Genomic DNA, 25642 nt, shown 5'->3' with positions numbered 1-25642 from the left:
TTGAAGCACACTGCATTTGTCGTGCACTTTATCTCTATTACTCTTACATCAGCTCCACCTCGGATCGTCAGGCATTAGCTCTCAGAGGCGGGGGAATCCCTGCTCTAGGTGACAGCGGCTTAGATCAAGGTGGAAGAGCAAGTATGGAGGTAGACCAGTTCAGGCTATTTTAGAGGATGAGCCAACAGGACTACAGGTAGATTGACTGGAGTGAGGGAGGGAGGAATCACAGATAAGTCCTTGATTTCCGGCTTGAGTGGTTAGGCAAATGGTGGCATTTACTGAGATAAGGAACCTGGGGGGAGTAGGGGGAAGGACATGTGTACCCTGGGAATCTTCAGAAGAGGATGTAGAAAGCATTCTCAAACTGAGCCATGGAACTCTTCTTATAAGAGGGTCTCATTGCATATGGTTCCAAGGAACAGGTGTTGAAAAACACTGGGCTTGTGTCATTGAGCTTTGATAGCCCGAGGCATCCTTCGCCACAGTAAGCTTTTGTCCTCTCAAAAGAACCAGATGTCTCAGTCAGGATACCCATCTCCCAGTAAGAAAAAGCATCCTCTTGTTCATAAATGCTGTACCTAGGGGGACTTCCCTGGCCATGCAATGGTTGAGACTTCCACTCCACTGCAGGGCGCACGGGTTCCATCCCTAGCCAGGGAAAAAGGATCCCGCATGCCGTGTGGTATGGTCAAAAAACTGCAAGAGCGAAAAATAGATGCTTTGCCTAAAGAACAGCCACACTCACTTAAGCCAGGTTTTAATGTCCATTTTTTTCAGAGTGGTTCCTGCCATCGTCCCCCCCGACACTGCAATGTGGTGATGAGACAAGTCGGGCCCTGGAATCGTTCTGTGTCCTCCTTCACCCTTTACTTGGCCTCCTTCACCCTTTATTTGGCCCGTATTGGGTTACCTTAGCAGATGACTGGTTTTATCCGTGACATACTGATGCTTTCTAGTTTTCCTTCTGGAGGATAATCTTGTTCTCAAAGTCTAGAGATGTGATACTCCATACTCATGCACTGGCTGTAAATTTAAAAACAATAAAGTCACTTCTCTGGCTTAGTTCCATTGTATTTCTATCCCCGAATTCTGATAGCCCAGATCCCAAGGGTAATGGTTCAGACCCTTGATCATTAACGTCAAATGTTGATACAACCCCCAAATACCAGGTTTGTGTTGATCCTTCCTTAGAGCTCCACCAGACACAAACATGCCTAAACATCATCCCTCTCAAGAGAGCAAATACTAAAACTTGACAACTTTTCCATAATGTTTGTTAACTAAAAAAAAAAAAAAAAAAAAGAGTTGTGGAAGTTGAGCAAGGAAAATTGAGATACTGGCATGAAGGAGAAAGTAGTTCCTCCATGGTAACTAAATGGAGACTCACTTTTCTTCTCATCAGCTTTTCTCATTAATTTACATGATGGCTGAGAAGTCAATCCATCTGTTACCTCGTGAAGTTCCTCTCTATCTGTGTCTCCTTTACATCGTATCAATATTTAGCTTTTTAGAAAAAAAATACAAAAAGAATTGCTTTTTTAAAAATTCATTCTCTTCTGTCTTCCTTCACATCCTAGGTTTTGTGACACCAACATTGTATTTCTCACCTCAGATCCTTTTATGAACATGTTATAGGTGGTATGGACACAAGAAATATAAATATTTCTCTCTTTCATAAGGCAGTAAATAAGTTGAGCCATTTATTAAGTCCATCCATGATTCTTTATATTCATAAGTTTATGGTTCAAAGCCCAGAACATAGCAAGTTCAGAAGATTTGAAATGGTCATTGCTGATACCATGGAGAGCAAACATTCCCAAGACCAGCAAAACTTGAAAACATCTCCACCCTTATTTGGGCTTTGCGGGTGGCTCAGCTGGTAAAGAATCTGCCTGCCAATGCAAAGACACAAGAGATGTGGGTTTGATCCCTGGGTCAGGAAGCTTCCCTGGAGAAGGAAATGGCAACCCACTCCACTATTCTTGCCTGGAAAATCATGGACAGGGGGTTGGTGGGCTACAGTCCATGGGGTCACAAAGAGTCAGACATGACTGAGCACACATACCACCCTTATTTAGGGTCAGCTTAGTGGGATATTCAGGACATTCCTCCAAAGAGCACTCCAGTAGAATAAGCATGTGGAGTAGAAACATCTGAATACTTTAGAAAGGTACAAAGTTTACTTGTCAGAGACCCCTGGCTTTAGGGTCTCATTGTAGAAGACTGTGTAGTGACTGATGGCAGAAAAGAGATTTGGGTTAAGAAAAAGAAAACCACAAAAGTTCTTAGATAATCTTGAACAGCAATTTCCTTACATTGGAATTTTATCAAATTAGACCTAAGAAGAAGGCTGCATGTTGTAGAAAAATCGGGCAGAGGGAAACCCGGAGGCTTTTTTGCTGTGTCTCAGGACTCCTGTTGATAATTTGTCTAACGCATCTTCTCTCCTCTCATGCATCTCTTCCACTTTTTTCTTTCCTGTCATGCAGTGCATCTTCCAAGGACTCATCACAAAGCAAAATCATCCGCTTCACTCTGGGTCAGAAAAAGATCTCTAGGTTAGACCTTGTCCATGTCCCGCAAAGCATGGTTTCAACCCGGCCCCTCATCCCCTTTGTCCTGGCTGCACTTCCTTTTGGTCCTCCGCTCCCTGACATGTTTGCGGTTTGGGAAAACCAAACATGCTTTGGCTGATGACCAAGTGCTGAGTGTTAGAGACTTGAGAGTGGCCTGGGGCTGAAGGGGTGTGTGTGTGTGTGTGTGTGTGTGTGTGAGATTTAGTTGTACTTAATGTTTCTGCATCTCATTGAGTCTTTTTGTCTTTGATTGCTTGGACATCAAAGTCCATTCTGATTTAAAGAGGTGAGTTTTTAGATGGCTTTCTATAGTAACTTTATGATGAGTTTGACTCCCTGCTCTATCCTGGCCCTGATCCCACCTCACCTGCATCTTGTTTTATGTGTGTGATGCTTTTTGTTATTGGTGCTGTCGTAAAATGGCTAACGTGGGGTTGGTTTTCTCCTGAGTGTTTAAGACCTGAAGCATGAATCTAATTGTTCAGAGGAGACGAAGCAACAAGGCAACTATGTCTCATTTTTATTTCTGGATGCTCTTGTGTACATGGATGGATCACCTCAGTTTCCTGAAAATAAAAACTAGGCCTGCTCACTGATTAATTCTCTTGACTCAGCTTGGCGTCTACCGCATCCTGTGAGGACCTGTGCCAGGATACGGGAAACGCCAGTTATATCCTTGTACCTACTGTGTGTTAAAGGTATCAACAGCTAACATTTATTGAATGTGTATTAGGCCCAGTATGGATGCGTTATCTTAATCTTCAAGTCAGTCTTCTTGCGGTAGGTCATGTTATTATCCCCATTTTACAGATGAGGAAACGAAAATGTAGGAAGTTCGGTAAGTTATCAAAGTCACACATAAAGCAGAAAAAGCAGGACTTGAGCCCAGGTAATCTTACCCCAGACCTCAGTGTAACCACTTCGGGGCAGCTGTCCCCTCCACCTCCTCCTCCATGAATTCTGGTACGTGACTTAGCAGAGCACACCAGGGGCTGTTGATGCTGGTTTTTAAAATCTTACATTTCAACCATTCCTCCTGGCCTTTTGCCTCATGATGTCCTTGTAGCATCCTGACAGAAATAGAATCTCGTCCTCATTATTCTCAGCTAGTATTTCTTTTCATTGAATCTGACTTCAAGCTAAAGGGATGCCCAGACTGTGCTTCTCTCCGTATTCGTGTAACCCATGGCTACAGAAGGTCTGCTTGCCGCCCCCGACTCTCTTAGGCTCTGGCTGAGTGCCTTTTCTAATAGTTAACTTTTCTAACAAGCTTACACGTGGGGAGGCCCAACTCAGGATCCACCTGGCTGTGGGGAGAAGCCACAGGGCAGCTGCTTTTCTGTAGAACAAGTCAGCCTGTTAGGCAGACTTGGTACTGGGAGACCTGCCGTCATCACTGCCTCTCATAGCCGTGTGTCTTAGTCTGCTCATGCTGTTATGGCGCATCACTGTAGACTTGGTGATTCAACACAGGTTTATTGCTCACGGCTCTGGAGGCTCGGAAATCCAGGATCAGGGTGTCAACCCCGTTGGGTTGGTGAGAGCCCACCTCCTGCTTTCCAGAGGGTTGTGTTCTTTCTGTGCCTTCACATGGCAGAGAGCAGAGAGAAGCAAGCTCTCCTGTCTCTTCTGAGGCAGCTCCACCTTTGTCTTGCTGATTGCCGAACGTAGGGTAGGCAAGGCGTGAGTGGGGAAGCTGAAAGAAAATGAGAGGAGCCATAGGAACTGCAGACATGCTTTATTCTGCTGTGGCCGTTGCAGCAGACGCACGGGCTGCTTCAGGTGGTGTTTATATAGGTACACGTGAACAAAGGTGGCACGTGGCCAAGTTAGTACGTCATGATACTTGTGCGCATTGCCATAAATGACCGTAGCCGTTTCATAACCAGGCCAAGTCATTGTTTATAGGATGTGGGGCGAGAGAGCCTGACTATCGCCATCTTGGCTAACTGCTATTCCCCTGTAAGCTTCATGACCTCATCACCTCCCCAAGACCCCTCTCCACATCCATCACACTGGCATGACAATGTCTGCATTTGGGGAGAAGGGAACACAGACATGCAGTCCTTAGCACTGTGCCACAGAGCGACTGCTTTCCCTAACTGCACGAGGCCCGAGCCAGATAGATGCCCACTGCCCCCCCACACACAGTGAACTGGGATCCCATTGTGTGTGTGTGTGTGTGTGTGTGTGTGTGTGTGTATATCATGCAAAGTCCATACGCAGGAAAGGAAGGGGGTGGGGATCGTGGAGGAAACCTGAAATCTGGTGTTTGTTCCCACGATGTGCTTAGTTCTGAAAGAGAGAGAAGACAGGAGCTAGTTGGGAAATAATCTAATTGAAAGCACATGCGCATCCCCTGAATGATGTCTTATCAGTCCCAGATGATGGAAGGAGGTGGAGTTGCAGGGAGGGGTGGGAAGAGAGGAAGAACTGAATAATGGGCTTGTCTGCCCTGCCCTGGAGGCGTGCTGGGCACAGGACTTCCAAACTGACCCAAAGGCAAGGTCTGGCTTTCTATCAGAGTCCTGGTGCTATGGACTGCAGCCCACCAGGCTCCTCTGTCCATGGGATTTCTCAGGCAAGAATACTGGAGTGGATCGCCATTTCCTCCTCCAGGGGACCTTCCGAACCCAGGAATCAAACCCTCTCCTGCAGCTCCTGTATTGCAGGCAATTCTTTACCTCTGAGCCACCAGGCAAGCCCAGCCCCTCACCTAGATTTCCTTTTGGATGCATTTTGTTTCTGATGAGCCTGATTAAGGGATTGTTGTTGTTGTTCGGTCATTCAGTCGTGTCTGACACTTTGCGACCCCATGGACTGCAGCACACCAGGCTTCCCTGTCTTTCACTAGCTCCTGGAGTTTGCGCAAACTCATGTCCATTGAGTGGGTGATATATAATGATCATCTGAATTAAATTCACCCATTCCAGCCCATTTTAGTTCACTGATTCCTAAAATGTCGATGTTCACTCTTGTCGTCTCCTGCTTGACCAAAGACATCTTCTTCTATTATTTGCCTGACACTCCTCCTTGCCTTCTCCTCACCCCCACTTTCCCACCACTAGCCTTGAGCAAAATCTTAATAAAGATTTTAGCTGATCAGGCACCACCGGGGAGTTGCAGTAAAGTTCGGTTGCCAAAAGAAACAGCCCTGCCTACCCCTCTGGCTGAGTTGGACACCTCTTCCAGGGCTCTAGAAATAAGCCTCTTTTCAGGTGCAAATACTGATGAAGTCTCTGGAAATAAGTCTCTTTTCGGGTGCAAATACCGGCCTGAGCCAGACACCGAGACAGGCACCAGGGGTGTTGAGCTGGGAGGGAAACCTCACCTTGAGTCTACAGGGAAGGAACTGATGGAGGGAACTGGTACAGGGATGAAGAATTTCCATGAATTTCCACCTCTGATCACTGTGTTGTGTTGATAAGAGATCTTGGTATCCCTGGTGAGCCTCAGGTATTTAGGCCTGTTCTACCTGTGGGAGGCTTGAAGCCTGGTGACTAAGAGTGCAGCTTTGCAGTCAAACCTAGCAAACCCTGTGCTCAAACGCTTACTATGTTACCTGGGCCGATTAGTTAATCTCCATGAGTTGGTGTTTCCTTGTTGGTAAAAAGTAGTCCAGCCTCACTTACAGTGCTGTGTGGATTAAATAAAGCCGTTGCCAGGCCTTTGCTGCCTGGCATGTATCAGTCCACCGTAACTAGCAGATAGACTACTGTTGATGGTTTCAGCTGATCTGGTCCAGCTCTGGGGTGTCCCACAGGGCTGATCTCTACATGACCATCTGGTGGAGAGGAATCAACGTGGCTAATAGTTCAGTCCTCTCCACCCAGCTGCTGAAAAGCAGATGCTGTGGAGTTGAGAGACTTGGCATTTAATCATCTTGTCTAGCAAAAAGCATCTCCGATTATGACCTCTGCCCTCTGAGGTCTTTAGCACGTGCACACAAGCTGCCATCTTTCCAGGATGGGGGGTGGGACATCTGCTCCTGGCCTTTGAAGTGGTTTGTGGGAGAACCACTTTCTTCTTCTCATTAGCAAGTACAGCAAGTGGAGCCAGAACACACACACAGGTTATGTGCCAGGAATGACAGCCTTACCGCCCTGCCCACTTGGCTCTGCACATACGTGTTGGAGACATTGACCACGGGCTCCCAGAGCAGCAGGGTTTTCCTTCTGCTGCTTTGTTACGCCTCTTCCCTTAAACATCATTTTTTCAAAAAGCAACATGCGTGTTTCAGAGAACCCATCTGTGTCTTCTCATTTCGTAACTGTTGTCTAGACCCGGAATGGTCACAGGAAGCAGAGTCCCTCTCGCAATGGAGCTGTTGGAACCTTCCGGCACTCTGGATGAGGCAGGGTGTGGATGATTTGAGGTTGACTTGCTGCACTCTCTCTGCTTGTTCTGATGAGTCGGGCACTGCGGGGCAGCATCTGTTCTGGTACCTGCTGCTGTTCCCCATGAGCAAGACCCAGATCTGCTTTGCTGCTACTGCTACTGCTGCTAAGTCACTTCAGTCCTGTACGACTCTGTGCAACCCCATAGAGGGCAGCCCACCAGGCTCCCTGTCCCTGGGATTCTCCAGGCAAGAACACTGGAGTGGATTGCCATTTCCTTCTCCAAGGCAGCAAAGTGAAAAGTGAAAGTGAAGCTCTGCTTTGGAAGGATGCTAAATGGACAAATAGCAGCTGCTCCCAGGCCAGGAGAGAAGTGGTCCTGATGCGCAAGGATGTTGACAAGAATCAGCTTCAAAAGGTTGGCTGGGAGCCTGTATCATTGGAGACTGGAAGCTACTCTGCTTTTCAGCTCTAGCTCTACTCTCAGCCTCCAGGATGACTGTTGCCTTGCTGGAGGACCGGACCAAGTCCAGTATTCATAGTGTGATGCTGAGGCTGGCCGCACTTGCTTTTCTAGCCTTGTTTCCTCCCGCACTGCCCCCCCAAACCCCAGCACACACCAGCCCTTTCTTTCCTCTGTGCTTTTCTGTAAGCTTCCCTCTTCATAAGCCCTCTGCCCCTTATCTTCTTGCCCCCTACTCACATTCCAGACACCAATTCTTTCTCTGGGTCGCTTTTTATTTGGAACCTTCCCTGACCATCCACCAACTTCCAAGGTCATTATTTCCTTCCCAGAATTACTTCTCACCTTTCATATTCTTTTATCAACACATATGTAGTTTAGCTAGAGTCCATCAGCCCTTAAGATCTAAATAAGACCAAGCTCGAACCCTGTGGTGGTCTTTTGGGGCTGCCATAATAAAGCACCACAGATTGGGTGACTTATAAGCAGCAGAAATTTATGGCTGACAGTTCTGGCGACTGGAAGCCCAAGGTCAAGGTGCCAGCCTGGTTGGATTCTGGTAAAGGCTCCCTCGTCCAGGTTGTGGGCTGCCAACTTCTTGCTCTGTCCTCGCATGGTGGAAGAGGCGAGCTAGCGCTCTGGGTCCTCGTTTATAAGGGCGTTAATCTCATTCATGAGGCTCTGCTTAATGACCTCATCAACTCCCTAATACCATCACATCGGTCGTTACAATTTCAGCATACGAATTGGGGTAAGGAAGGACTCAGGAACTCAGACATAGCATATCCCTTCTTCAGTTTGTGAAGTCCAGTGTCCTCATGCAGATGGCTCAGGTATCTTTGGTTCTCATGGACACCTTTGGCTTTGAAATCCTGCGCTTTCAATTCAGTCTGAATGAATTGAGTTGTGGATTGACTCATCCCAAGGGATGTTTCGGTTCCCTCCTGGGTGGATCCAATTGAAGCTCTTTTCCTTACTTCCTACCCGCTACACATTCACTTGTGGCCTTAGTTTGTGGGGCAGACTCTGCTGAAAGTTTCAGAGGAATGGAGGGGCTTGCTTTGGGGCAAGCAGCTGTCCCACTCCATTCACAACAGAACCCAAGTTTTAAAGTACAGTGTTCACAAGGATTCCTTCTGACACTCAGAAGGAGTTACTTGGTCTCCATCCAGTTTTCCCATTTGGTCAAGTTAAGGGTGCTGTTCTTACTAGGGTGTGATGGTGGTGAGGTAGAGAGTGATGTGAGTTGGCTTGAGCTTTATGGTGGCTTTTGATGGCTCGGTATGTGCTACCCATCTTTATTTGCCATGTCAGCTGCCCTTGAGGCCTTCCAGACCTCCTCTTCCAGGTCTCAGAAAACTTGGCACAACCTGCAGCCGTTTAAAGGATGGGTCCATCTGTGTAGCACCTCTGGGTTCTGACTCAAGGAGGAGATGATGGTGACCGCACCTGGGAAACCAGAGCTGTCTCAGTTAATCCAGGACTGAGGATGTCTCAGTCTGGGGAGTGGAGCTCACAGATGGCTCAGAGGTACCCCAGGTGTAAGTCTTTGTCACAAATACTTGGATGAAGGAGTTGTTCTTCTCCATTGTTCCTTAGGGAAATGATGAATCCTGTTTGCCAAAGCCTGCCATGCCCCTTTGGAAATGTTGATCTCCAACTCTTGTGTGTGGATTTTTGTCCAGGTCTCTTCTGCTTCTTTAACTTAAATCTATTTCCTTCTTTATTTGTGCGATTCTTTTTTTATACCATTGCATGTTTTTTTTATGACCGTGTCCAGTTCCTTTAGGAATCTACGCTTAGCAGAGAGGAGGAGGAGGGGAACCAACCTGCAATGAGTACTTAAACAGCAGGCTGGACATTAAGTCCCATTTCAAGTTTACAGTTATCCCATGGGATACTTTACTATTATTCCAAAGTGACAAACACAGAATATGAGTCTCAGATTATAACACTGGCCCCATATTATGTCTGTATTTGAAAGGAAAAAGCTCATTTTATCCACTATATCACACTGCTTCACAGAGGACCGGGTTGCCCACCTCATTCAAAGATGTGGCCATGCCATCCATTCCTGATTTCTTGCCTCTGTAAAGGCTCTGTGCTGCCCTGAAAAATCTGTGGTCCAGTCCCAGGTTAGAGCAGGGAGGCCTCTCTGGCAACTCTTTTCCCTCCTCGATGCTTTTTGCTTCCCTTTTCTTTGCCAATTCCACACTGGATAAACGGCTGTGGCCTGTGTTAGCCTGCACCACTTAAAACTGTTACTATGACATCATCTTGGAACAAGTCCATCATCCTTTTCCAGGCCTATCTGTGGGCAAAAGACTCGTGCAGAGTCCAGCCTGGAGGAGCCCCACATCAGCACCTGCAGCAGCTCCACCTCTGGCTGTGAGTCCTCAGATAACACTGTCCATCTTGGAGGCTTTACAGGATGTTGTTTGCACTGGAATCAGAACCTCGAGGTACCAAGATCCCTTTGCTGGGCCTCTTCTGATTGGTTAAGCTGGCACTTCTAGTCCCCAAACACAGGTACTGACATTGCTGGTTCTGCATCCCACTCTGTGCCTGTCTTCACGGGGTGACTATCTTCTCCAAATGAGATGGGGAAACTTAACAGAAAGGTAAATCCCCCTACTGTAGTGAGAAGTGAGGTCTTCTCTCCGCCACTTTTTTGGGGGAAAACTCACCCCCTTCCTTCTCTCCTAGCTCCCAGTTAAGGAACTGGGCCAGCTTTTTCTTGACTGTATGAATTTTACAGTCCTCTCACACCAGCTCATGTTCTCTGCTTACTCTACAACCATCTTTCTTGCTTAGCCAACAAGAAAAAAGTTTAAAGTGTTTGCCTGCTTCTATCAAAAATGCTTCCAGACTGCAGACTTCTTTGGTGCTTACAGATTTGTGTGGAAAGAGAAGGCTGAAAGCTTTATGAGATGAAAATTCAGACTTATCACTAAATCTAATGCTGGTCAACTGAGGTTCCAGGGGCTTTTAAACACTGCTAAGTGGGTTTTAGCTGAAAGATATGACTAAATATTTCATCATTTATTCATCTTTCAACTTTAATGATTGGAAACAGTCTGCCCAGTGGTCCCTGAACAAAAATTCTGATCTGGGGAGTCTTAGCCGTAACTCTCTGGGGAATGGGCCGTAATATCTTTAGACACATTACTAAAGATTAGTTTACTGATTTTATTCCCCAAACCACCCCAAAAATGAAGTGTTTTATTTAAAGGGAAAGTGTGTGTTTGTCTTTAGGCTAACAGATTCCTGCTCATTTTACAGAAGGAATATATGATTTTATCTATCTACTTAAGAGAAGCTGGGCTTCAATCTCAGAGTAATGTCTACGGAGACAGGTTGTCAGGTGGTTGAAGGAAAATGTATGTCTGAACAAATGTTTCCATCCAGGCCATAAGTTTTCATCGCAGATGTGTTAGGTTCTGAGGTAGCAGTTCCTTTTATGTCCATCATAAGTTAAGTCTTTTTCTTGATACTTACATCCCTAGATTATGACCAAAAAAACCATTTTCAATATCTTTCAGAAGAAATGCACACATAAAGTAAACAGTTTAGTGTCTTAACCGGGCTTTATGTTCCACTCTTGATAGAATTTGAGATGACATGGTTTGGTCCTATTGAAAATTAAAATTACTCATCCAGGAGAAAAACGAAGATGAGCTTTGCTTTATTATTATTATTGGTCATCCTGTGTGGCTTGTGGCATCTTAGTTCCCTGACTAGGGATTGAACTAGGGAGCATGGCATTGAAAGCCCAGAATCCTAACCACTGGGCCACCAGGGAACTCCTGAGCTTTGTATTTCTAATCAGCAAACATAGTCGTATATTTCTCTTTCTGTGCTCAAAGGAAAACAGCCCATGCTTTACCTTTGGACTGAGGTCATTATAGCCTAGATGTTTGTGGTGGTCTCACTGAGTCCTTGGACTAGCAAGCCACCACAGATCCGATGTCTTGAATGGTTTCTCTCACCTCTTGCATGACTGCAGTTCCTTCTTCTGAGATGCTGCTGTTTTCCTGAGACTGAAGCGATGACTCCATTGCTTTTGCATTTTAGACTTCCAGGTCCTACCGCGAGGGTATCCGCTGCAGGCAGCGAGGCCAAGACACGCGGAGGGTCAGCCACTGCTAACAACCGCCGGAGCCAGAGCTTTAACAACTATGACAAGTCTAAACCGGTCACTTCCCCACCCCCCCCATCAAGCAGCCACGAGAAAGGTAAGCCACTTTCTTGGGCGGTCCTTTCTGACATCTTCCTTTATAGCAGATCCAGTTCCTTGGGGTAAGTGTGGGATTGCAAATACAGTGAGGGGAACTGTTCAGAAGAACATGCTTGGTTGGCAGGACCTTTATTAGCAGAGGTATTAATAAGGTGGGGAAAATATTACATTTTCATAGTTTCCAGCAGGAATAGCTATGTTTGTCTGGGTAGGGCCCAGAAGACTCATAGAAGCAATATAAGAGTTCGCAATTTGAAAATAAATTTTCATAGAACATGCTCTATAGAGTAGACGATTCTCTAGAAATGAAGCTTTGTGAGCTGATAGGTTTTTACTCATCAGAAGTGATGTGAGGACAATTAGGAACAAGAGGATTCTCCCCCTTTGAAAAAGTCAGAAGTGTAGAGTGGCTAAATGAATGTCTTGGCTACACAGAAGGAGTAGGCAGCATTCCTCTTGGTATGCTGATACTATAACTCTTACCAAAAAAGGATACGTTTTTTTCTTTTTTTGACCGTGCATAGTACTGAAGTTTTAGGTTATGCGGAAAAGGTAAATAGCCCCGTGGGGACTCTTGCATAGAAGCTAATAAAACAGACCTTTGCTTGCTGCAGTCTGTGTCTCATGAGACATTGGAGAAATGGGGAAATTGAGACAGCTTTGAAGAGTCTTCAGTAACAAGCAGAGCCCTCCTTTATTCCTCCCAGGCAAAGTGGGCTGGACTTCTTGGGGGGCCTTCTCAGGTCCCAGGAAGCATTCCCGGGCTTGTCCTGATGTTACCCCTCCTCCCCTGGTACCTGGGAGAGCTGCCTCCTGTTTCCTAAAGTATTTCTGGAGACTGGCAGCCCTTCCACCGTGAATGAGATCAGAAACCCCGCACTCATCCCTCCAGCTCACGATAACTTTGTCTAGTAGACCCTGGGCTTCCCCTACACCCACCCCAACCTGGAACACTGGAGGAAACATGAAGGAAATCTACATAGGGCTGACATATATATGGCAGAAGGTTTCCCCAGCAAGGCAAGGGGAACTCTGCACCAGGGCACTAAAGCTACAGCCAGAAGGTCTCAACCAGTGAGGACTCTGATCCAGCCTTCCGCTTTTGCCTCAGGCAAACCATTTCTCTTCTTTTCTTTGTCCACCTCCCTTCCCCCTGCTTCTTTCCTTTTCTTTACCATACCCAAGAATATTCTTGTTAAAAGTGTGTTTAAATTACAAAAACAATATATGCTTGTAAAATGGTACAAGTTTATATCAAAGAAAAGTTCTCCTTCATATGTTCCCTGAAGGACACCAGTATAAACTATTCTGTGCATAACCTTCCAGATGCATTTATATGCATACATAAGATAGAAGAGAACTGATTTTGTTGCGCTCCTATTATGTGCCTCATTGAATCCCCCCAAGTTGTATTGTTATCCCCCCTTACAAAGGATGGAGCTAAGGGAAAGAGAGATTAAGTACTTCCTGAAGTCACAGCAGAGAGTGAGAGGTGGAGATGGAACTGAACTCAGGTACTTTGGTTCCAGAATCACAGTTTATACAGTGCTTTTCCTGAAAGTAGAAAGGAAATGCTCTAAGCTTTGCTCATTGAGAGTTGGTTAGAGGTGTGCAGGTTGAAGGAGGTGGGGAGAAAGGAGAAGATGTTGGGGAAGCCTGTGCAGGGACTTTCTGCTAGATTGGCCTGCCCTTGTTCCATAATCCTTTGGGGAGAAGAGACATAAAAAAAGTTTCAAGGATGGATGTGAGGCCAGTGTCCAAAAAATTGAGAAAATAAGGAAAAGGTTCGCCGTGGAGGGAACACACGCAGGAGGGTGCAGGGTTGGTGGCCGGACCTGTGTCCCAGGGCCCACAGGACGCAGGGTCACTCAGGCAGCCCAGCCGGGGCTCCCCTCTGACACGGGGGTGGCCGCCAGTCTGCTTCTGTCCCGGGCGGGGGTTGCCATGTGCACCCCAAGCGAGCAGACAGCTGGGAGGCCTTCTGCAGGACAGTGGCTGTGGATTCTGACAGAGGCATCGTCCCAGGGAAGGACTCCAGCGTCAAAGGAAGGAAAGTCATATTTACTTGTGGAGCGCGTACTATTTCCCAGGGACTTTGATTTTCTCGATATTACTTGATCTTCACAAACATTCCATGAGGTAAATATTAACTCCGTTTTATAGGTAAAATGACGCTAAATGAGATTAGTAGCTTTCCCTGACTGGTAGTTGAGTGCTGCAGTTCATGTTCGCGTCTAGCTCCTAGAATTGAACTCCGGCTCTGTCCTGTCCCCTGGGATGGCTGTGAGGAGCGTCAAGTGAGGAATATGCCTGAGAATGTTCTGGAAGCTGTAACATGCTCACAATCCTGTAAGGATTTGCAGTGATAAAAATTACTGCTTGGAGGGTCAGGTGCACGTGAGGTACATTTATTAACCCTCTCCTGCCCTGAGGAGCTGAGGGAGAGCAAGCTTGGGACAGGCCAGGGTACTTTTTATTACTTTTCCACTGTCCTGAGGTAAAGGGTTATGGAATTTTACCTTCAGAGACTGTCATTATTTCCTCCTTCTTTCTTCATGGCCCCTGTGTTCTCTCTTGAATCTGACCTTGCAGACTGAAGTTGGCAGCTTGCATGCAAAATATAGTTTGTGGTCAGGGAACAGAAATAACTCAGCCACCTGGCCATGTGTAAGACACAACAGGTACTTACGAGCATTAGGTATCATTCTTCACCTGGAGAAAGCTTGGAGAGAGAAACCCTCATGAGCAGATAAATTGCCATTCAGTGTGGTTGGAGCTATAGTTGAGGTGTGGGCTGCTTTCCTGTGAGGTCAAGTCTGGGATAAGAATAAGAATCTCATTACCTGTCCTTCCTTGAAGCTTTCTTGTGGGTCAGTCAGACCTGGGCAGCACTGTGCTCTGGCTTCTCACTCTCAGATGAACCAGGTCGTCTGCTTTTCTCTGTGACCCGTGGACCTAGGATTTCCAGTCCTAGAGTTTGCTCTAATCATATCAGTAAGTTCATTATTCTGTCAATAAATGACAAAAATATTTCAACATTTAGTCCCAGTTTTAAAAAAGGATTAAGAGGAATAAAAGGAAATTGTAATGAGCAACTTTTCAAAAACCCCAGAGCACTTTATACTTTGTGCTAAAGCATTCCTCTTAAAATCTTGTCCAAAAATACAAACTCCCCTTTTGTCATCCTCACTGAATTTAGTTCTGATTATACTGAGCAATCAACTGAGATGTAAAATAAAAGAAAATAACAGGTAGTACTTCCTTCTGAGTTAGGGAAAAAACGTCAGGACTCACAGAGTTCATTACGTTGTCCCTTAGGGTGGCCAAGGACATAGGTGACACACAAAACCCAGAAACGTTCTGTGCAGCAACACATCCTGTTAGTTTTCCTAGAGATTTAGGTTCCAGATTTTACAGGTTTGGAAGAAAGTTTGCAGAGCCTTAGGCTTTAGAAAGCCTGCTGGTTGCCTATTGCATCGTTATCACTCTCACGGTTTGGATCCACCTTTGGATTTGCACTCCTGCAGGCAACAACCAGGCCAAGCCTTGCCTGGCCTGAGTGTGACAGGAGGACCCTGCAGAATGCGTCTGCAGCATCAGCTGTGAAATGTCTGTCAAGGGATGGCAGGGACTTAGGGTGGCCCTTCACCTCCTCTTTTGGCTCTGAGCGACTTTAAGGCTCCAGGCCAGAATTTCAGATTTTCAGGGGAGATGAAATAGCTGTTTTTTTTTTTTTCACCCCCCAACATGTGTGGCATGATCTGTTTTCTCTTCCTTCCACTCCCTCACTTATATCCTCTGAATGGGTAACACTGCCAGAAATTTAATACATTTCTAAAATATTTAGTCCATCATAGAAATTTGGAATGCTTAGTATTCCTAGACCGAATTCTATGCATAAGGAGAATGTTCTTTTCTGAATAATAATGTTTTCTTCATTTTATAGAAAGAATATCTTTATTTTCAATACAAAAATAATTAAAATATTCAGGCAATACAAATTTATTGAAAGAAAAAAAAAAGCCTATGTAATCCCATTTCCCAAACAAAGCTACTGTTTACCATTTAATTCATATTCCTCTTTTGGGCTTCCCCAGTGGCTCGGTGGTAAAGGATCCACCTGACAGTGTAGGAGATGCAAGAGGCGTGGGTTCAATCCTGGGGTCAAGGGAATGGCAGCCCACTCCAGTATTCTTGCCTGCAAAATCCCATGGACAGAGGAGCCTGGCGGGCTACAGTCCATGGGGTCGCAAAACACTTGGACAGAACTGAATGACTAAACAACATTTTTTTCATGCATTTTAAATCATAGTTAAATGTATATACTGTAACATTTTGATAAATTTTTCCTAATGTTCACTCTTTGCCAGGAACTATTTGAAATGCTTTATATAGGACACTTTAAGTCTTATAAATAAAATCAACAAATCATGGACAGACATTTTTTAATGGATCATTCATTTTCTTTCTTCATAGAATTGTTGCATGGTATTCCATTGTATGAACTTACTTTAATATTTTCAGTCACGGTCATTTCGATTGCTTCTAATTTTTTGATGTTATAAATAGTTTTGAGGTTAGTGTCCTCATGTGTCTTTTTTGCATGTATACAACTGTTTCAGTGAAATTGCTTGTTGAAGGGTATGTGCACATTTTACATGTTTTAACAGTGTCAAATTTTGTTCCCAAAAGGTTATCCCTATTTATAATTTCAAGCAACAGTGTGTGAGAGGATTAGTTTCTCTCCACATTTGACACTTTTATTTTCATTCTCTTGAGAAAAAAATGTTTTGTCTTAGAAATGAAGCAAATCATTTTAAGATGCTGAAATATATAACAAGATCATTTGCTAAAAACTAATTTTGGTACTTTGCTGAGAGTCACAACTGGTGACTGTGGCATAACGCAAAAGCACTTGGGTTTGAGATCCAGCTCACTCCTACCTAGCACTCAAGACACTTCTCCAGGCCTCAGCTTTCCCTTCTGTAAAATGGGTCTAAAGTTCTCTGTCACTGAGTCACTGTGAAGTAATGAATTCTTTGATTTTAACTGGCTGTTTGGCTCCACCAGCACTTTCTAGTGGGTTCCTTCCTCAGGTCTTCATTCTCTGTGTCACTTTCTTCTTCCTTGTTCACTTCTGCCTGTCCTGAGCAGACAAGGAGAGCCAGACATGGCTGGAGATAGGATTTTAAGAGCATTTAGCACAATGTCATGTCTGAATAACATTGGAGCCATTGATTTAGAATCTGTGTGGTGGAGTAGAAGGATGCGCACTCATCTTCTGCGAGAATTCCAAAATTACAACTTGCTACTGAACAACCATCGACAGGATAATGTTAGTTCCCACCAAAAAAAGATACCCCATGTCCAGGGGCAAAGGAGAAGCCACAGCAAGATGGTAGGAGAGGCAAAATCACATTTAAAATCAAACTCCATACCCACCAGAGATCCTCGGAGGACTCAAACAAAACCTTGTGTGCACCAGGAGACCCCACAGAGGCTGAGCCAGATCTGCCTTTGAGGGTTTGAGTGTCTCCTGTGGAGGTACAGGTCAGCAGTTGCCTGCCACAGGGGCAGGAGCTCTGGGTGCAGCAGAGCTGGGTGTGGCATAAGCCCTCTAGGAGGAGGTCGCCATTAACCCCACCATAGAGCCGCCAGAACACAGGACTAGGGAAACAGACTTGGAGGGCACAAACAAAACCTTGTGCGCACCAGGACCCAGGAGAAAGGAGCAGTGACCCCGCTAGAGACTGACCCAGACTAGCCTGTGGGTGTCCAGGAGGCTCTGGCGGAGGCGTGGGTCGGCAGTGGCCTGCTGCAGGATCAGGAGCACTGAGTATGGCAGTGCATACACGGGACCTTTTGAAGGAGATCCCATTTTCTTCATTATCTTCACCATAGTTTGGCCTCAGGTCAAAAAACTGGGAGGGAACGCAGCCCTGCCAACAGAAAATTGTATTGAAGATTTATTGAGCATGGCCCCGCCCTTCGGAACAAGACCCAGATTCCCCTACAGTCAGTCTCTCCCAGCGGGAAGCTTCCATAAGCCTCTTATCCTTATCCATCAGAGGGCAGACTGAATGAAAACCACAATCACAGAAAACTAATCAAACTGATTAGACAAAGGACCACAGCCTTTGTCTAACTCAGTGAAACTATGAGCCATGCTGTTTAGGGCCACCCAAGCCAGAGGGGTCGTGGTGGAGTGTTCTGACAAAATGTGGTCCACTGGAGAAGGGAATGGCAAGCCACTTCAGTATTCTTGCCTTGAGAACCCCATGAACACCGTATGAAAAGGCAAAAAGATGTGACACTGAAAGATGAACTCCCCAGGTCAGTAGGTACCCAATATGCTGCTGGAGATCAGTGGAGAAATAACTCCAGAAAGAATGAAGGGACAGAACCAAAGCAAAAACAACACCCAGTTGTGGATGTGACTGGTGATAGAAGTAAAGTCTGATGCTGTAAAGAACAATATTGCGTAGGAACCTGGAATGTTAGGTCCATGAATCAAAGTAAATTGGAAGTGGTCGAATAGGAGATGGCAAGAGTGAACACTGACATTTTAGGAATCAGTGAACTAAAATGGACCGGAGTCAGTTCAGTTCAGTCGCTCAGTCAAGTCTGACTTTTTGCAACCCCGTGGACTGCAGCACGCCAGGCCTCCCTGTCCATCACCAACTCCCAGAGTTTACTCAAACTCATGTCCATTGAGTCAGTGATGCCATCCAACCATCTCATCCTCTGTTGTCCCCATCTCCTCCCACCTTCAATCTCTCCCATCATCAGGGTCTTTGGATGGCATCACTGACTTTATGGACATGAATTTGAGCAAGCGCCGGGGGTTGGTGATGGACAGGGAGGCCTGGCGTGCTGCAGTCCATGGGGTCGCAAAGAGTCGGACAAGACGGAGCGACTGAACTGAACTGATAAACTTGTCACTTGGTGGTTGGCAAGGCAAGCTCTTTATCAGGCTTAGTGAATGGGACAGGGAAGCATGAAAAAGTGGCCCATGTTCTGCTGTTAATCAAGATACTGACCTAAAATTACAGTTTAGATGAAGCTGATCCAGTGGTCCAGGTCACGCAAAAGAGCGCATGGCTTCGGTGCCCGTGTTTCATGTCGCCTTATTCATCACCATTTGTGCCCAACTTTGGGCTGGAGGTTGTGACAGTGAGGACTGGGTGCTGGACCGCTTGGGGGAGGGGTGGTGCTTACTCTTGTTGCTCAGTCGCTCAGTCGAGTCTGACTCTTGAACTGCACGAACTGCAGCACACCACGCTTGTCCATCACTATCTCCTGGAGCTTGCTCAAAGTCACGTCCATAGAGTCGGTGATGCCATCCAACCGTCTCATCCTCTCTCGTCCTCTTCTCCTCCTGCCCTCAATCTTTCCCAGCATCAGGGTCTTTTCCAATGAGTCAGCTCTTCACATGAGGTGGTCAAAGTATTGGAGCTTCAGCTTCAGCATCAGTCCTTCCAATGAATATTCAGGGTTGATTTCCTTTAGAATGGACTGGTCTGATCTCCTTGCAGTCCAAGGGACTCTCAAGAGTCTTCTCCAACACCACAGTTCCTTGTGGTATAATAGGGATGTGCTCAGAGTTGTGAAGAAGAAGGCTGAGGAAGAGAGGCAATATCATTTGTCCCGATTTCCATCTGAATATTTTTGCTGAGAGCAAAGGAAGGGGAGTTTGGGAAGGAATGACGCATCCACTGTTCCGGTCGGGAGGACCTGTGTGGGCTCAGGTGTTAGTAGCCTCACGTTTTAGTAGCCTCACAAGGTCCTGCAGAGGGAAACTTCTGCAAGATCATTTCAGTGTTGGGGTAGGGGTCATCAGGGGACCCCTGCCATGCCAGAGCTGTCACCCCAGACAAGGGGAGAGCTTGAGTACCTGTCTGGGCTCATGGGTAATAGTCACCTCAGTTTGGGGATCAGATGTGACGTCACCACTACCCTTCAGCCTGAAGCCATCATTGAGCCATCTCAAAGGTTTGAACCAGGGTATCATTGTGTTTAAAGAAGTCTCTCCTGTTACCTAATGAGCCAGGTTCCACTGCTCGCTGCTTTACAAAATCAGTTCTCACAGATGTTGATAGAAAGGAAAGGTACCTTTGACCAGAATGCCAGCAATCTGGGGAGATGGTTGACTCACTGTTCCCCCAAAACCCACCTCTGAAGATTCAGCTAAGCCTTGAAAGCTTTTAGAGGGAAACAAGGAAGTAACCTGAGTTAATCACTAAGATGGGGGTCAGAGTCCTCACCATCCCCCCATATGCACACTTGTGTGCAGCCTTGTCGACTCCTTGTGGTCTTCCTCTAGATGTTATCTTGATCACACAGTTATTTCTGAAGATTACTGAAGGGGAAGCTAGGGCAGAGATCTGCTTCGTTAATTACTTATTCTTCATTCCTACTTCTTTGATCAACAGAAACCACCAACATGTTAGGCAGAGTATTATCTATCTATCAATAGATCTGAAAACTGTGTTTGGGCCAGAGATGAGTAGGTCATGGGGGTGCTGGGTTTAAAAGTTAGTTACAATGTCACTTTGCTAAAGTGACAAGAAAAGGGGCTTCCTGCTGAGCGCGGTTTCCTGCAAAGAGCTGAGAGAACCATCTAGCAGTGAAGCTCAGTGACTCAGCTGTTAAGGTGGGCAGGCAGGATGAAATAGATGCTTCCAAATCTAGGGACTTCACGTGGCACTGAAGGGGAAAAGCAGGTCTGGCAGGGCCTTGCACCAGCTGCACCAGTCTCTTGGGCCAGAATACAGTTATTTCAGGAGAAAAGTTTTGGGCCCTGCAATTAAACAGAAAGTGTTTCTCTTGAAGGCAGCCAGCTGACTGAGTTCTGGCCCTGTCATCTCCCAGGAGTGTGGCTTTGGGCAAGGGCACTGCTCACCGGGGCATGTGCTCAGGGTCTCACTGAGACCATCAGAGGCCACACCTGGCACCCTTCCACTCCACTGGAGACTGTCAGGAAGGTTGTAAGCAGGGCAGTGTGGGCATTTCTGTTCCATGGGGTGGTCCTCACAGCAGTGTAGACAGCAGTCCACGCAGCATCCAGGGCCCATCACTGCCCCCTCCCACCTCGGGTGACAGCTCAGGTGTGAAGAAACAAGATCCACAGGGGGCAGTTCCTCTAGATGAAAGCCGCGTGTCCCACAGGAGCCAGTATTTCCTGGGACAGCTCCATCTGCCTAACTTCTAGGGTTCCCGCAAGACTTGGGCCCGATCGGTAGTCATAGCACTCAGAGAAGTCCAAAATGATGGTGGCCTCCAACAGGCATTTAGTCTTCATTTACAGCTGTTGTCTGTCCAGTTGTGGTGTAACTATCCAGGGTCATTTTTATCATGAGCAGTGTTGCTTAGTAACATAGCTGCCATTCTATCTTTATCAAGTTTCCAGGGGAAACAGAGATAGAAGGTCAACGCAAGGTCAAATTCTCATGCAGCAAGGGAAAGGTTTTGTTAATCCTTTCCCAACATCAAGTCACCTCACTTGGCAGAGATTCAATATGTTCATCTGTGAAGCAGCAACAGGCTGCCCTAGCCCTGGTGATGGGAGAAAGTCAGATACAAAGTGTTTGTTTCCTCCTGTTTTGTAGACTTTAGTTCAAGTTTTCTTTCCTTGTCTCGTCTGTTGGTTGAAGACATTTGTATGCAGGGTGTGACTTGTTTCCTAATAGCTGGAGTTTATTGGCATCGTGCTCATTTACGTGGCTTGAAACAGTTAATGCCTTCTGATCTTTCTCAGTGTTGTGGAGTCAGCTGGTTTGCTGTTAACGGTGCCCTTTCACAGGTCAGAGGGTGGAGGTTATGGCTCCTGCACTAAAGGCAGGTTTCATTTTTCTAGTTTGCATCTCACACCCTGGTTCCCTCTTGTTCTAAACAAATTATCGACGTTGCCTAATTGAAGAGATGAGAAGTCCTAAAACACATGGCACCTCTTCCAGGATAGTGCCTCCACAGTGGCATTTTTACGCTCCAACATGTGTATGCAGATGGCCCCGGTGTGATGGGGGAGGGACCAAGCCCCACGTGGTCTCTCTGTTAAGTCCGAGGTGAACAGCTCACGTCCCATGGTCTGGTGGGACTGTGAATTCAAGACTCCATCATTCCTCAAGGTCTGATGAATGGGCCTCTGGCACCAGCATCCTTTGAGGTCGTTGCTTAAGAGAGAAATCCTGAAGCTTTACAAACCTAGTCCTTCTAGGTCAGATTTCTGAGTTAGAGTCAGAAAGTCTGGATTTTACACCCTTATCCTTCTTACATCACTGAAGTTTGAGAACCTCTCTCCTAGGGGGGATTCATGGTCCCCTTTGTTGGGCAATTAAAGGGCAAGCTACCTTCTAAATGCCCTGCAATTCTCAGCAACTACTTTCTTGTGTGTTGTTAATAGGTAATAGAGATGAGCGCCGGAAGACTCCCAGACTAATGCCTAGCATATAGCAGGAGCTCAGTTCATTGGAAACCGTTTACACTGGCATTGCAGGATCTCAGTTCCCTTATCAGCGCTCGAAGCCAGGAAGCAAGAGGTCTTAACCACTGGATCACCAGGAAAGTCTTCAACTGTAGCTAAAAAGACATGGTCTTAGTACTTCCTAACACATTTGAATATCACTTTATAGTATGCAAGACACTTTTATGTAACTAGAATTATTTGATGTGCGTGCTTTTTATTGTACACGTATTCATGTTTAGTCTTAGGAGTCAGCACCTTATACTTGTAGACCTACCTACTTGCACAGGGTCTTTGGATCTTTTGATTTCTTGCTATTGCCTCACTAATCTCTAGTGAAGTTCTTAATTTAGAAAAAAAAAAAAAATCATTCAATGCTCCCTTGTTTCAGTTGAGCTAATGGAAAATAAGGAGATGGATTTGGATCCCAGACTTCGGTTGGAAATATAAAAAGGAGAGTTGCCCCTGTGGAATCTAGATACAGTAACAGAGGGAACTCAGGGCAAGGAGGTGGTCACAGGGAGCCGTTGGCTCATCCGCTCTCTGCGTGGAGAATCACCTTCTGGCTCTTTCTCTGCCTGCACTTGGAGAGTCTGGTGTTACTTGGTGAGTATAAGACATATAAGTCTTATAAGAGTATAGGACATGTACTCATATATGTCTGGTGAGGGGAAGGGTGAGTGCCAGCAGGACCACCTGGGGAGGAGCCTTTTTGGTGCTCCTTCCTTCACATGCTCCGTGCTCACTTCGGTCCTGCACCTCTAGCATTAAACTAAAGTCAGACCTGAAGGTGAAAGCACTCTGTCTGGCCACCTTCGGGAGCTGTTTTCTTGATCTACTGTGTAATTCAGAAGAGCCTTCAAAGGAGGAGACGCATCAGTCCCTCCAAAGTGTCAAACTAATAATACTCGAGCCATCGTTTTTGCAGGGAGAAGAATAAGAAGGATGTAACCATGTTTGTTTTTCTCTAAATATGGATGTGTTTCAAAGCCATGCGTGAGCTCATGGTTCTGCTATACATCCTTCCTCAAAAATACGATAAACCTGGATTTTTGTTACAGAATGAATGAGTCGAGAAAAAGAAAAGAAACCATTTAGGAAGATGAAAGATCTATTTGATTGGTCTTATGTCAGGAACTGAAAATAACTGGTGGATGTTCATCTCATCTTCAGGTGATGAATTTCAGTATTTCTTTCGCTTCCATCTGCTGTGTGGAAAGTGTCACACACACACAGATTCAATTTGATTTCAAGGATCATTGGTAAGGAAAAGTATTTATGTTTCTGGGGGCTCCCCTGGTCATTTTTATCCAGGTGTCATCTGCAGCCAGGGCTTAGTTTAGTTGTTCATAATGTTCTTCTTTTTTAGAAAAATATTTTCCTTCACCAAGTTAGGTATTTGACAGTGTTTATTAACATGAAAAGATAAATATGAGTAGGGATAAATGAGATTAACTTTTCTATGAGCATATGGGGACTGTATTCACAATGCAAAGTATAAGAAGAGAATGCTGGTTAGAACAGGGACTGTTCCTGAACAGTAAAACTTTGACAGCTTGGGACTTCCTTGGTGGTGCAATGGCTAAGACTCTGTGCTCCCAATGCAGGGGGTCCAGGTTCCATCCCTGGTCAGAGAACTAGATCCCACTTGCCGCAGCTAAAAAGATCCCGTGTGCCGTGACTAATGCCCTGTACAGCCAAATAAATACATATTAAAAACAAAAGCCTTGACAGCTCATGTAGCTGCACCAACTAGGTGAGGAGTTCCTTGTGAACACGTGTGGCTGCCTCTGTGCTGAGGACGTGGCATCCTCAGGCCTAAATGAACCTGACAGATAAAATGCCTCTTTCTTAGCAGCAGCTTGCTGTCTGCAAGCTTCCGAGTCTATGCATTTCATTAGGATTCCATCACATGTCAGAGAACCGTCTTCCGATGAGGGTGTCAACTGAGGATAATTGAGAACATTTGTCTCCGGCATAATGGTCACAGTCCATCTCTGCTGTGGTGGAAGTGATGCATGGGCCATCAGCCGGTGCCACCCCATGGAGATAAATGGTTGTGCCACACAGCGGCTTATGCCAAGGCATTGTGGGCACAGTTTACATTCTTAGTGTCCCAGGACCTCCTGCCATCAACGGTGGCAGCCGTGTCGATTCATGGGATTGGCAAGGCTCCCCAGACTTAGTGGAGATTCCAGAGATCTTTTCAGTGAAATCTCTTATTCGAGATTTCCATCAGCGGCCTGTCCTACTTCCTTCATAAGAGCAAAGGTCAAGAAGCCCTTTCCATATCTGAGGCTCCCTCCGCCTTTTGCAAAATGCGAGAATCAGAGCATTTTTATGAAAGATGAAAAGGAGTAGGCAATCAGGGATCCGTAATAACTCACCTTGAATAAAGCAAGGATACAAAAAAAAGTCCTTTAGCTCAGAATAGTCCAGGACAGTGAGTCTCTGCTGCCCCCTACTGCCCAGGTTTTGTATCGTGTTCGAGTCTAGGGGGAGGGTGACTCTAGACTGTCTCAACATTTTCTTCCAGACAGAGTCTTCCAACCAGTTGTTCTCACAGTTTTGTAGAATGTATGAGGACTGAATAAAACCCACATCATGGCGTGATCAGGTTGCTGTGGTAAGGTGGGAAAGCTTCCTCTCCAGTGGTGAGGAGCTGACAGCAGGCAGCACTGAAGTCAGTCTCCACAAGGATGTCCACTCTCGCCCTCCAGTGGGCCACCAGCTGGTGGATTCAAGACTCAGGATTCGCCCTAAGGATAAGGGTCTTTGAAGGTACTTGCTGCTTTTTGCTGCAAGAAAAGTTATGCTAGATTTGGCTCCAGTTTTAAGAGGTGGGGAATTCCAGCCAGACTGTACAGTACGGAGTAATAGTCCCCCCTTCTTATTTGGCTGCATATTCGTGTACTTGAAACTCTTCCATCTGTTCAGCATGTGTTCAGGTGCCTCCTCTGTCTTGGGCATCACGCTAGTAACTGAAAATTTGAAAGTGAAAAAGCAGACAATGATGCTTGCCTTCATGGAACCAACAGTCTGGTAGAAGAGACAGCTGTTACACATAGCCCAGGTGGCCTCATCACGCCGTGTGATACTGGCTCTTGAGAAGAAGAGAAGAGCTATGAGGAAGAGTGTAGGAAGAATAAACCTAAGTCTCTGGATTAGGCAGAACCTCATCAGAGTGTGAGACCCAGAGAGATGTTCTTTGCTCAGAACATCCATTCACCCACTCAACAGTTAGGAACAAAGATGTTATAGGGAACAATCTCATGGAGAGGGACCTGTTTTATGCAAAGAGACCGGTTTCCTTTTAGAAATGGTCTGTATACTGGACCAGCTTTTTTTCTCCCTCTAGCCACAGAGGGCAGGGCTTCCCTGGCACTAAAGAATCTGCCTACAGTGCAGGAGACCCAGGTTTGATCCCTGGGTCAGGAAGATCCCCTGAAGAAGGGAATGGAACCTACTCCAGTATGCTTGCCTGGGAAATCCCATGGACAGAGGAGCCTGGCGGGCTACGGTCCATGGGGTCATAGAGTCCGACACAACTGAGTGACTAACACA

The 25642-nt window shown here is 46.0% G+C and overlaps 1 protein-coding gene across 6 annotated transcripts in view; it reads left to right on the top strand.

Moving 5' to 3' along the window:
* Window positions 1-25642, top strand: part of NAV2 (neuron navigator 2) — a 425616-nt gene that overhangs the window by 186753 nt on the left and 213221 nt on the right. For 5 of the 6 annotated variants that reach the window (XM_061406214.1, XM_061406212.1, XM_061406211.1 and 2 more), the window contains exons 6-7: window positions 2493-2561; window positions 11454-11614. In XM_061406214.1, the coding sequence (XP_061262198.1) occupies window positions 2493-2561; window positions 11454-11614 (230 nt within the window). The remainder of the gene's footprint in view (window positions 1-2492; window positions 2562-11453; window positions 11615-25642) is intronic. The other variant, XM_061406213.1, reaches the window with a different exon arrangement.

This window comes from Bos javanicus, chromosome 29 (genome assembly GCF_032452875.1).
Source record: "Bos javanicus breed banteng chromosome 29, ARS-OSU_banteng_1.0, whole genome shotgun sequence".
Lineage (NCBI taxonomy): Eukaryota > Metazoa > Chordata > Mammalia > Artiodactyla > Bovidae > Bos > Bos javanicus.
The sequence above is the reverse complement of the archived record's forward strand: the minus strand, read 5'-3'. Positions and strand labels throughout refer to the sequence as shown.